This window comes from Triturus cristatus, chromosome 7, assembly GCF_964204655.1.
Source record: "Triturus cristatus chromosome 7, aTriCri1.1, whole genome shotgun sequence".
In the NCBI taxonomy this organism is placed as follows: Eukaryota; Metazoa; Chordata; class Amphibia; order Caudata; family Salamandridae; genus Triturus; species Triturus cristatus.
This window is the reverse complement of record NC_140590.1, coordinates 1,163,290,010-1,163,303,300: the sequence shown is the minus strand read 5'-3', so window position 1 is coordinate 1,163,303,300 and position 13,291 is coordinate 1,163,290,010. Positions and strand designations below refer to the sequence as shown.

The window sequence follows — 13,291 nt, the reverse complement described above, 5'->3', positions numbered from 1 at the left end:
AGCCTTTATCTAAATTGACTACTAACTCTACCAATTAGAAAGTTGTTTGGCGAATAGTCTGACTTTACTGTCTAATGGTTGTCCTCCAAGGTTTTCTTGTTCATGAGTTTTTAAATCAGCTTGCCACTTTATTGAGACACTTGACTTACGAATAACAAGCATTGGCATAGCCAATAGGTCTCGCCTTTGGGACCTTATAAGTGTTTAGCCATGCAGCACTTGTTGTTGTTGTACCGAGAATATTGTGCTGGATAACTAAACACTTATAAGGTCCCATAGGCGAGACCTATTGGCCATGCCAATGCTTTTTTTTTTTTAAACAGTAGTGACATACAAACACCAGCCGTGCCGATACAATACTGGCCAGGAAGCAACACTATGCCGTTTTAACTTCTATGTTGCCTATATTAAGTAGCTTCCATATACAATGTGGGAACACCACCACCTTGTGGACAGTTGTAGTAACAAAGAGCAACAAGGAAGCTATCGACTTCAGGAATGTGAAAGAAAGCTCTCGTATCTTGAAAGCTGATGACCCATGACGAGAGAGGAAAGCCATATGGCGCCTCTGCTCGTAAGTGCGTGCCTGCGCACATGCACGCAAGTTCTAGGCCACGGTGTAGCACTTTGAAAAGCCCTTTACTAAAAGTCGAGCAGCAGCGCATGCGCTGCTCTAGGCTAGACCTAAAAAACTCATATGGTGGTCGTGTCTTTTGTTAGCAGTTGGAGTAATGTAGCTGAATGTAGTTATCGGGCTCTACTGGTCCTACTGAGCCAGACAATAGAGATGGGCCCACTTATGGCAAGCATCACTCTCTCTGCTGAAGCTGCTTAATCCAAGTTGAAAACAATTAACATATTTGCAGATCTTTATACTCGGGTTACTTCTCATCTGAGCATTCTGAGGCACAAGAAAGTGAAGTTATTTGCCCAGGATGCCACAACTTGGTCACATTGTTGAACCTGTGATTAGAAAATGGGACTTCAAATTCCACTGTAAGCAGATTAGCCACTCTGTTGCATCCACTTCTTACCCCAGTATCTTTTCTTTCAAAGATAGGCAGTCTCCTAGAGACATCCAGTGTCCGCTGATTCAAGAGCTGCTTGGTTAATGGTATACCCAAAGGTAGTATAGGGTACCACAGACCTTCCTCTACCCTTGAGGTACACAATGAGGATATTATCTCAGATTACTGAATCTCAACAGTGTTAGATGACCTTGATTAGCTTCTTGGAACAGAGACATGGGTCAGCTAATGCCCCCCACAATGTGTGCTGCTTAAAGTGAAATTAACACACACAATCTATTATCTTTTTTGCATAAGTTTTCAAAGGAAACCAATCCGGAACACCTTGTCTAAGTGAGAAAATTCTGAAAGCTGCCCATTTACAATTTTAAAACGTTGGGGGCGAGGAAGAAGATACTGTATTTTATGTATTTTCTAACCTCTGTGTTTACCTACCATTTCTTATCATGCAAAGTAATACATAAAATTCTTACATGTGCAAGAACCCCTTCTTAGGCCTGATTCTGGGAAATACGCAGAAGTGGAGGAAAATGGGTTTTTATTGCAGTTGTACCTCCACTTATACCCCCTTTTTAGATACTAGATTCTGGTTTTTAACTGCACTAGGGCCTGCTAATCTGATCTCAGTGCCAGTGTTCTTTAATTAAAACAAGGTGATGTCTGATTTGTTTTACGAGTGGCGCAGGACTTTAGCACCGTTGTAAGTCCTTAGTAAGTGGTACCCCTGGTACCTAGGGCCTAGGTACAAAAAGAGGGTTCCTGAGGGTTACTACCCCAAGAGGCCCACACACAAATTCCACACAGACTGCCATTGCGGGGGAAGCCATCTTAAGATATGTACTGGCAGTGGTCAAACCAAGTTACCCAGCTACATAAGGGATTCACTGAAACATATGGTGTTTGGCATCAAATGCCTCATATTAATAATCCCACACTGAATCCAGTGATGGATTTATTAATGCATGCACCCAGAGAGTACCTTAGGGGTACCCCCTGAATCCTACTAGTCATCAAGTGCGCTGGCTGACTAGTCCAGTCCAGCCTGCCACCACAGATGAGTTTCTGACTCCCTAGGATGTGAGAGCCGGGCTCTCAGAGGTCATAAACAAAGCCTGCTCTGGCAGGAGGGATTTAAACCTCCTCAAGCAGGAAGGCTAGTAAATTAGCATGTCAAATCAGGGAGGTTCAAAGAGCACACCTCCTTTGATATGTGAGCCTGGCTTCCCCCAGAGCTGGAGGATGCCACCCGCTGCCCTGAGGCCCATTTATAGATAGTGAGGAGACGTGTTACACTCACAGGCTAGTCTCACCCCTAGGGTGGGCTACCTGAAGTGAACATGAAAGAAAGAATTATAACATCTTGCGTGTGGTGAAACTAGGACTCTGGGGGCAGGATGATGCCTATTCCCCATATTAAGTGGTCATCCAGTGGTTGTAGTAACCCCAGGTGTAAGTAGCCCATTGGCTACTATCCTTCACTCTCTTAAAATACACCCAAATTCAGTATTTAGGTGGCCCAGACACCAGGAAACGAGATGTGTATGCCTGAAGAAGAAAGAAGGACAAAGAAGAGCCCACGACGTGAGAACTGAGGAGCAGCAACTGAGCCTGCTGTCCCCGACAATTGCCAGAACAGGTTCGTCCAGAAAGTAGCATCACCTCTCAAACCTGTGGAAATGTGACCCACAACTTCAACTGGCCAGCAACATCTCCCTTGGAGCAGAGGAGCTGCTTCCCTGCACATTTGCAGGCACCAAAAGGACCAAGACGAGAGCCTCTGCAGTGCGAACCCAGCAGACAAAGCTGCACTGCACTTGTGCGCCCCAGCCCGAGTTGGCACAAAGGCACAGAGACCATCAAGAGCTGAGCCCCACCTTGTATTTAGCTGGACTGGTCCCCCAGTCCCCGCTTGCAGCCTCTGCAGGAAAGCAGGAACAGAGAGAGCCTTTGGATTGCCGCGACCCAACGCCTGAAAGTACCACAGCACCTGAGCCCCACAGCCTGAGGAGAAGTGGACCAACTGTGCCGACGGGGTCCTGAGACCCTCCACAGCTGAGCCCCCTTTGGGTTGAGCCGAACCGGTACCATAATCCCTGCCTGCAGCCTGTTTTTGCAGGCAACCAAAAACCGGAGTGCCTCCTGCAGTCAAACCCTGCCGGATAAACCACCACTGCACACAAGCCCCCCAGTCCGAGTTCCAGTGGGCAAACGGTGTCTCTGCATGTCCGAGACCCTCAAGGACTGAGCCCCCCTGTGGGTTCGCCCGGACTGCCCCTCCAGTCTTTACCTGCAGCCTATTTTTGACAGAACCATTCCCCATTGATTTAAATGGGGCACCTGGCGCTGAAAGCACCTCTCAACCCATACACCGCAGAGCCGCCCAAGGTGACCCGTTGGTGCTGCCTTGGACCTTGCACAATACTTACCTTAAATCCAGAAGGACAGTCCCGTAAGTCACTGCTAAGCACCCTCATGCAGTAAATATTTCTTTCCCATAGATAACATTACTGTTTTACAGCTAGAAATGCCAATGTATTTCTGTATACTGAAATACCATGATACCTCACCAAATGCAAGTGTATTCCTGTATACTTTCAACAGAGTGGTATCTCAAAACAAAGTACTTACTCAATTAAGAGGTTCTTGGTGTTAAATATATAGAAAAGAAGTGTTATTTTTCAAAATTGGTGTGGATCCCTTTTTTTGAGTGTGTGCATCATTATTTACTGTGTGTGTGCAACAGATATCTAACACTGATAAGCCTAAGGCTGTTCGACCACCCTGTCCTTGATAGAGCACTTTGGGAATGCTAAAGCAAGCCCCTGTCCACTCATAGGGATACCTGGACTTCTTACACAGCATACCTCTTTTTGGCATACTATATAAAGAGCCAGCTTCCTACAGTAAGTTGCATAGAAAGTAAACCTATACCACTCTGTTGCTGCAGGACGTCACAGTCTAAAGCATTTCGATACCATCACAGTTGTGGTTTGTGCTACCAAAAAAGGAAAAATGCTTGGACACACATACATGCAGTGCCCATCATCAATGCACCTGTAACTCCAGTATACTCAGCACTATGCTGTACCCAACATCTACCTTAATTCTACTGCACAAATCATCAATTCAAGGCATACTAAACCCAAAATCCACATACAGCCTACTATATTCCTCATTCACCCCTTGCCTACTGTGCACAGCTTTCAGTGTTGAAAACTCTGATGGTTGAAGCCCTTAGTGTACTTCGCGAATGGAGATAGTGCATTTCATATACCCAAGATAAAATTCAGGTTCTTACTTATCAGTCAAATGATCCAGGAAGTCCTGTGTCAGCAGCTTGTTCAATGTAGCCATGATGACACTTTTGGGGTGAGCCAGGAGAGGCAGGCACTGGTGTGGCTCTCTGGTGAAAATGAAGAGAGCCAAGCTGAGAAACACCACCATTCCTAAAAATATCAGAAGCACAACACCAGAAAGCAATAAACAAGAAGGGATCAAACCAAAGGCAGTCAAATTGATTTACTGGAATAATATCCATAAGACATGATATTGGATATAAGCTTGGCGAGTACAGTAAAAAAAAAAAACAGAAATACAGGATGCATGAGGAAATGACAAGGAAAAAGGCACAAAGCCATGGGTACTCAACTTGTGGTACACTACAATAGACACCAGGTCCAACATTCATTTGAGTTAGTGACTTTGGGGGTATTAACAGTGTCTTAGCAGGGTATATACCTCTCCCACTAGCATATTGAGGAACCCTATAAGGTTATCTATTAATCAGGGTATATACCTCTCCCACTAGCATATTGAGGAACTCTATAAGGTTATATTTTAATCAGGGTATATACTTCTCCCACTAGCATATTGAGGAACTCTGAGATTATCTATTAAGCAGGGTTTATACCTCTCCTACCAGCTTACTGAGTGAACCTATGAGGTTATCGATTAAGCACCTGTCACTGTACCAGAAGACTTCACCTTCCATGCAGATGATACCACTGATTCTCATTATGTAGTGCTGTCTGCTAACCTTGTTGGATTATCGTTTTCTCAGGTTATTACTTCGGCAACATACACAGCAGGTCACACGCTGGACCTCTTTTTTGCCTGACCTAGTAGTTGATCACATTATTTGGTTGGATTACTTTCTTATCCGACTCGTGTTAAACCTTTCTCCCATACACCTATAAGAGAGAGTCGTGTAAGCTCAATATTGAGGAGGCCTCAGAACAGATTTACTGATCCTGGAGACCCCACCACTCTTCTTAATGACTTCAGCCAATATCTCAGCCCTACATTAGAGTCTCAGATATCCATAGCCAAGATATTGTGAATGTTTACATTCTGCTCTATATAATGAGAACAGATCCCTGTGGTGATAGAGCTGTGCAATGGATCTCTAGTTCTGCAAGACAGGGACAGTGGTAGTAGTATGACTGTGTCAGATAACGACAGCAGGGATATGGCCCTAATAGGAATTGTAGGAGCTGAAGTTCTGTGACCAATAAGAAGAGCAGGAGCCCTGTAGTGAAGGGGACTGTGGAGCCTGTATTTCCATGCCTGATAAACAGGAGGTGTGCATATTTGAAAGAATTTGTGCAAGTTTTTAAATCTGTTTCAAACAGGAAAGAAGGCGTTTGTGGTTATGGTAATGGCAGGCACTGAAAGTCTGTGTCAGAAAAAGTGCGGGAGTCCTTGGTTGAAAGGAATTGTGTGAGTTTAGGAGAGCTTAGACCTCTTGTGACAGTAATTGTAAAAGCTGTAGCTCTGCATCTGGTGGCAGCCTGAGTCCAGCTGTAATGAAGCTAGTAGGGTTGGATGTAACTCTATCTGATGGTGATTGCAGAAGTTTGAGTTTTTCTGCAGAAATATTAACATTGAGGTGCTCTGGCAATGTGTAAGTGGATGTTGTTGTTCTGCAGCAGATATAACAAAGGCATGTATCCTTGTTAGAGGGGAACTTTACTTCAGTATACAAGGTCTACAATACAGAGGCTCTGTAACCAGGGATATTCTGGGACATGTAGTAAGGTTCAAGGACTTTTATTAATATGTGATAGTTCCAGAAAGGGTCTGATTAACTACAGCATACCTTGGGATGAGATGAGACTCCAATCAGGTTCAGGTGTGGGCTGGCCTGGCCGTGGCGTCTCCCCTTCCATGATTGGTCGATCCCCGGACAGATGGATTACAGAAGCCAAACGGTGCCACAGAATCTTCCAGAGCTCAGAAGCAGTGAATTCTCTGATAAAAGTTGGGTCCCCCTGCATAGAGATAAGGTATTTTAGATGTACAACTCCAAAAAGCAGAAACTAGAGATAAAGTCTGTATGGGGCCCTGAAAAGGTTATTAACAGGTAATGAAAATTCTGTCAAAATAAAGTGCTGGACCTGATAGGACCCTCACTTTTGCAGGCTTTAACATTTAGACTTGTGATCTTTGTCCCTTGGTAAATTAACACAACTTGGGTTTCAGTAATAATCTTTACATTATGATGGTTGCAGGTCCATGATAGGTTCACATTCTTGCATCCTAAGCTACACAATCACACAGAAATATATCTATATCCTCTATGGTCATTTAAAAAAAAGTGACTATACTTGTGTAACAAGATTTATATGAGAATAGATCTTTAGAAACACACCCCTAAACTAAAAGGTACTAGAAATGAGAAGCTTGTTTCTAATGATGTCTAACAGGGGACTTGCATATCTCTTCTGGCCTCATCAGAGGGTGGTTTCTGTTCAGGGAGCCATTTGTGAGTAGGTTTGGCAAATCTGTACACACCGTGAAGGTCCCTGAGAAATGAGGAAGGTCTTCTCACCTCAACCCTTTTGGAGGAGCCGGTTTTAATAGATTCAGCTGCCTGCACTACAAAGGCCCCCACAGATTGCAGCCCAACACGAAAGGAGGAAATTGGCAGAGCCAGAAAAGCATTTTTTCCATCACATTCTTCTTAAAACCCATTACTCCAGAGGAACCATTTGTGGTACACAATGATATTGAGGTGAGCCATCCGAAAACCACAATTTTACCACCAGTTTTTCCAAAATGGATTGAACTCCTCCTTCTGAGAAGGTATGTTCAAATTCTCTGGAAGAGCAGAGCGTTACCGGACATACCACAAAAACATCGGAATATTTTATTATTCATTATATATTTCATTCATAATCCTTGAGAACATCTTAATGTTTCAGTTGATATGTGAAAACAATTGTGTTGTAAACTGTAATACTTGAACATTTATTTTCGACCCCTGCCCCAAAACCCTTCTAAAACAATCAACCTAACAGAGGCTTGGTTACTGGAATTGCTCAGTATACTTCAAGGAAGAAAATGATGGCTCACCACTTTTACAGTTCACATTTGTCATTCATTGGAGAAAGGCAGCAGGCAAATATCACCTCTAAGTCATTAAAAAATGCAGAAATAGGTTCACCGATTTCTTGAACATCAGCTTGCTCATTTGAGCCAGTGAGGTGGACAATCTGTTGCAATATGCCCAAATGTCAGAGATGTTGCTCTTCAAATGAGAGAATGCACTATCTTGTGCAACCATGCTTCCTTCTACAGGAGGAGAAAGACACCACGGTGCCCAATACAATATTGATTTATTCAGCTTTTGTGGCACACTAAGCTAGACAGCCTGCATGGCCAGTCCAACTGATAATAACATTTATGTTTTTTTGAATACCCCTTTAGTGTTGGATCTGAAAATGAGCTTGACAGCCCACAAGGAGTACATCTATAGTGATGCTTTATCTTACATCCATCTCTTGCTTGCCAGTACTGCCAGATATGTTGTTTGCGCACACAGCTTGTGAATTCTGCAATGCGGATCTAAAAGGACACACAATTACACTGCTTTCAAAAGAATGTGTACCTCATCCACATAAATTTGGAATTAATTTACCAGGGATGTCAGCTGTCTTAGTCACTTGAAGCATTTCGAAATGTGATCCAAGTTCTAAGATACAACGTATTGGGCCCTGATTATGAGTTGGGGTATTTCACAAGGAACAATAACTCTAGGTGAATTTCCTCCACTCACATTTGTGAGTGTCTCCAAGCCTGGAATGATCAGGTATGCAAATTATGTCTGGACAAGGTAGTTTTGGACAAGGAGACACCGGACCTCACTTTGCTCCTGCAGGGGCTGTGGACAGCAGGACAGTCCAGCTCAACACAACTGCAGCAGCAGCACGGGAAGAGCAAAAAATGCTTGCCATGGACCCCCCATGTCCCCACAGTAGCCACTGCCCTGCCCCTGTGGCCCTCCCACTGACATTTTCTGCCTGCTCTGAGCAGCCACAAATGTTTGCGTTTTCAGTTCAAAAAGGGGAGAAATACAAAGTAAAGGACTTGGTATTTCCAGGACAGTGCAGTTATTCCCCATTTGTGAGAGACAACTTGGAATAGCTGGTTTAGGACATGGACACACCAACTGGAACTGGATTATGACTTTCTGTTATCACAGGGCCAAACACTAGCAGACTTGTAATCTGGACATTAGTATTTAGTTAAGGGGTTAGTTGATTTAGAAGCTGTATAGGGGTGCCTGTGACCTGATGTTAGTCCTCTTTAGAGGGAGCACTGAATGTCCATCATATATAGATTGAATTACATTAAAACCATGTTTTCTCAAGTGTGATGTTCTAGCAAGGAGACTGAACTGCCAATGTTGGACTTCAACAAGGAGTGCAAGGCCAGGTCCTTTTGGTTGTTCAGCTGTATAGGAATGTTACACAGAGTGCTTTCTAGGTGGATAGATACTAAAATATTGTTATATCTAATCAAAAAGAATGGCCTCTTGAAGCATTAGTGTCCAGAAGGATTGCTTCTTTGAAAACAATCAACAAAGGAAGATAAATAATGGGGCTCCAATCATCTGTTTTGTACGAGAAAATACTAGGACTCAGAAGCCTTGTGACAACATTGTTAGGACTTTTTTTTCCATAATAGGAAACTGTCTTGATTTTTCTTTGTAAGGCATAGTTTCTGTTGATTTCAAAATTAAGACTAAGGACTGGTCCCATCCATAGAATCTATAACCTAACTGTCTGCAGTCAAATGTTTCCACACCACCAGTTTCAGTTTATTGAATATCTGTTTCTCCGGTGTACAGAAGGCAGGGGCAAGACTCCTGCGAATGTAGGCTTGCTTTGCAATGGTTTTCTAGCAGAAGCGACACCCTGTCAACCAGAATGTTTGGGGCTCTAATTCAGGGTCTCCAATTCAGTGATTCTTTGCTCCTTGTATTAGTCTTGAGCACCATTACAGCCTTGTCAACCTTCATATTAAAAATGGACTCCCTTCAAACAACATGTCGAGAAGGGTGGTCTGATGGTCTTCTTGAAAAGTGTTGCTATGAACTCAGCTTGCCGACCCAGGATCGCGCATTTAACCACTTCGCAAGTCAGGAGCGGTGCATTATGGGCTTTTGTGTTCCGTAGTTTGGCATAAATCATTTTCCCAAATGGGCTGCTTTCAACCCCGAAGCGACATGTAACAATGAAAGCAGCCCATTTGGGAAAATGATTTATGCCAAACTACGGAACACAAAAGCCCACAATGCACCGCTCCTGACTTGCGAAGTCTATGAAGAAGTTGATAAAACGAAACGCGTCTGCATGAGTCAGGTGCTGTTAATTACATCTGTTTGCGCATGCCTGCACCAATAAAAGCCGATGAGGACAGGCAACCTGCTTTCGAGTGCTGCTTATGTTCTGGACATTCCCCAAAGAGCTGTATGTTGGATGTATGTGTATATATATATATATATATATATATATATATATATATATATATATATATATATATATATATATATGAACGCCAACTTTCTCCATTTTACCGGGGCCACCAACTCTGCAGGGCAGGCTCTGAAAGCAGGAACGGAGAATCCTGTTAGAAACAATGCCGAAAATGAAGAGCCCACAGAAGCGACATCCTCTCAAGCTGACACTTTATTAGGTCTGAATGTGGCAGTGCAACTCTTGACCTTACGCGTTTCGGCGCGCATGCGCCTTGTTCACAGGTGAGTTAAATGAAGTCCCAGTGGTCAGTGGCCCATCGATAAGACCACATTACCCAGAATGCACCAATATTCAAATTCAGGAAAATCCTCTGTATTTCACGATGCACTTGGTTGAAAAGTAAAAAGCACAGTGCTGTTTGCTGCCACACACAAAGATTGCTTGCTTGAGATTGAAAATCGCAATCTGTCAGAAAGAGGGAGCACCTCCTTCTTCTCCCTTTCTCTTCGCCAACACCAAATCATCACGGAAGTCCATTTTCGTAGGTGTGGTTAACAAGCGAGTCATGCCCCTCAATTGAATGAACGCCAACTTTCTCCATTTTACCGGGGCCACCAACTCTGCAGGGCAGGCTCTGAAAGCAGGAACGGAGAATCCTGTTAGAAACAATGCCGAAAATGAAGAGCCCACAGAAGCGACATCCTCTCAAGCTGACACTTTATTAGGTCTGAATGTGGCAGTGCAACTCTTGACCTTACGCGTTTCGGCGCGCATGCGCCTTGTTCACAGGTGAGTTAAATGAAGTCCCAGTGGTCAGTGGCCCATCGATAAGACCACATTACCCAGAATGCACCAATATTCAAATTCAGGAAAATCCTCTGTATTTCACGATGCACTTGGTTGAAAAGTAAAAAGCACAGTGCTGTTTGCTGCCACACACAAAGATTGCTTGCTTGAGATTGAAAATCGCAATCTGTCAGAAAGAGGGAGCACCTCCTTCTTCTCCCTTTCTCTTCGCCAACACCAAATCATCACGGAAGTCCATTTTCGTAGGTGTGGTTAACAAGCGAGTCATGCCCCTCAATTGAATGAACGCCAACTTTCTCCATTTTACCGGGGCCACCAACTCTGCAGGGCAGGCTCTGAAAGCAGGAACGGAGAATCCTGTTAGAAACAATGCCGAAAATGAAGAGCCCACAGAAGCGACATCCTCTCAAGCTGACACTTTATTAGGTCTGAATGTGGCAGTGCAACTCTTGACCTTACGCGTTTCGGCGCGCATGCGCCTTGTTCACAGGTGAGTTAAATGAAGTCCCAGTGGTCAGTGGCCCATCGATAAGACCACATTACCCAGAATGCACCAATATTCAAATTCAGGAAAATCCTCTGTATTTCACGATGCACTTGGTTGAAAAGTAAAAAGCACAGTGCTGTTTGCTGCCACACACAAAGATTGCTTGCTTGAGATTGAAAATCGCAATCTGTCAGAAAGAGGGAGCACCTCCTTCTTCTCCCTTTCTCTTCGCCAACACCAAATCATCACGGAAGTCCATTTTCGTAGGTGTGGTTACCAAGCGAGTCATGCCCCTCAATTGAATGAACGCCAACTTTCTCCATTTTACCGGGGCCACCAACTCTGCAGGGCAGGCTCTGAAAGCAGGAACGGAGAATCCTGTTAGAAACAATGCCGAAAATGAAGAGCCCACAGAAGCGACATCCTCTCAAGCTGACACTTTATTAGGTCTGAATGTGGCAGTGCAACTCTTGACCTTACGCGTTTCGGCGCGCATGCGCCTTGTTCACAGGTGAGTTAAATGAAGTCCCAGTGGTCAGTGGCCCATCGATAAGACCACATTACCCAGAATGCACCAATATTCAAATTCAGGAAAATCCTCTGTATTTCACGATGCACTTGGTTGAAAAGTAAAAAGCACAGTGCCGTTTGCTGCCACACACAAAGATTGCTTGCTTGAGATTGAAAATCGCAATCTGTCAGAAAGAGGGAGCACCTCCTTCTTCTCCCTTTCTCTTCGCCAACACCAAATCATCACGGAAGTCCATTTTCGTAGGTGTGGTTAACAAGCGAGTCATGCCCCTCAATTGAATGAACGCCAACTTTCTCCATTTTACCGGGGCCACCAACTCTGCAGGGCAGGCTCTGAAAGCAGGAACGGAGAATCCTGTTAGAAACAATGCCGAAAATGAAGAGCCCACAGAAGCGACATCCTCTCAAGCTGACACTTTATTAGGTCTGAATGTGGCAGTGCAACTCTTGACCTTACGCGTTTCGGCGCGCATGCGCCTTGTTCACAGGTGAGTTAAATGAAGTCCCAGTGGTCAGTGGCCCATCGATAAGACCACATTACCCAGAATGCACCAATATTCAAATTCAGGAAAATCCTCTGTATTTCACGATGCACTTGGTTGAAAAGTAAAAAGCACAGTGCTGTTTGCTGCCACACACAAAGATTGCTTGCTTGAGATTGAAAATCGCAATCTGTCAGAAAGAGGGAGCACCTCCTTCTTCTCCCTTTCTCTTCGCCAACACCAAATCATCACGGAAGTCCATTTTCGTAGGTGTGGTTAACAAGCGAGTCATGCCCCTCAATTGAATGAACGCCAACTTTCTCCATTTTACCGGGGCCACCAACTCTGCAGGGCAGGCTCTGAAAGCAGGAACGGAGAATCCTGTTAGAAACAATGCCGAAAATGAAGAGCCCACAGAAGCGACATCCTCTCAAGCTGACACTTTATTAGGTCTGAATGTGGCAGTGCAACTCTTGACCTTACGCGTTTCGGCGCGCATGCGCCTTGTTCACAGGTGAGTTAAATGAAGTCCCAGTGGTCAGTGGCCCATCGATAAGACCACATTACCCAGAATGCACCAATATTCAAATTCAGGAAAATCCTCTGTATTTCACGATGCACTTGGTTGAAAAGTAAAAAGCACAGTGCTGTTTGCTGCCACACACAAAGATTGCTTGCTTGAGATTGAAAATCGCAATCTGTCAGAAAGAGGGAGCACCTCCTTCTTCTCCCTTTCTCTTCGCCAACACCAAATCATCACGGAAGTCCATTTTCGTAGGTGTGGTTAACAAGCGAGTCATGCCCCTCAATTGAATGAACGCCAACTTTCTCCATTTTACCGGGGCCACCAACTCTGCAGGGCAGGCTCTGAAAGCAGGAACGGAGAATCCTGTTAGAAACAATGCCGAAAATGAAGAGCCCACAGAAGCGACATCCTCTCAAGCTGACACTTTATTAGGTCTGAATGTGGCAGTGCAACTCTTGACCTTACGCGTTTCGGCGCGCATGCGCCTTGTTCACAGGTGAGTTAAATGAAGTCCCAGTGGTCAGTGGCCCATCGATAAGACCACATTACCCAGAATGCACCAATATTCAAATTCAGGAAAATCCTCTGTATTTCACGATGCACTTGGTTGAAAAGTAAAAAGCACAGTGCTGTTTGCTGCCACACACAAAGATTGCTTGCTTGAGATT

At 44.3% G+C, this 13,291-nt stretch overlaps 1 protein-coding gene across 4 annotated transcripts in view; it reads right to left on the bottom strand.

Annotated features, from left to right (window-relative positions):
• STK36 (serine/threonine kinase 36) overlaps positions 1 to 13,291 on the bottom strand; it is a 290,182-nt gene that overhangs the window by 47,529 nt on the left and 229,362 nt on the right. For all 4 annotated transcript variants that reach the window (XM_085618423.1, XM_085618425.1, XM_085618424.1 and 1 more), the window contains exons 22-23: positions 6,127 to 6,298; positions 4,327 to 4,474 (exon numbers count right to left, since the gene is read on the bottom strand). In XM_085618423.1, coding sequence (XP_085474549.1) covers positions 4,327 to 4,474; positions 6,127 to 6,298 — 320 coding nt within the window. The remainder of the gene's footprint in view (positions 1 to 4,326; positions 4,475 to 6,126; positions 6,299 to 13,291) is intronic.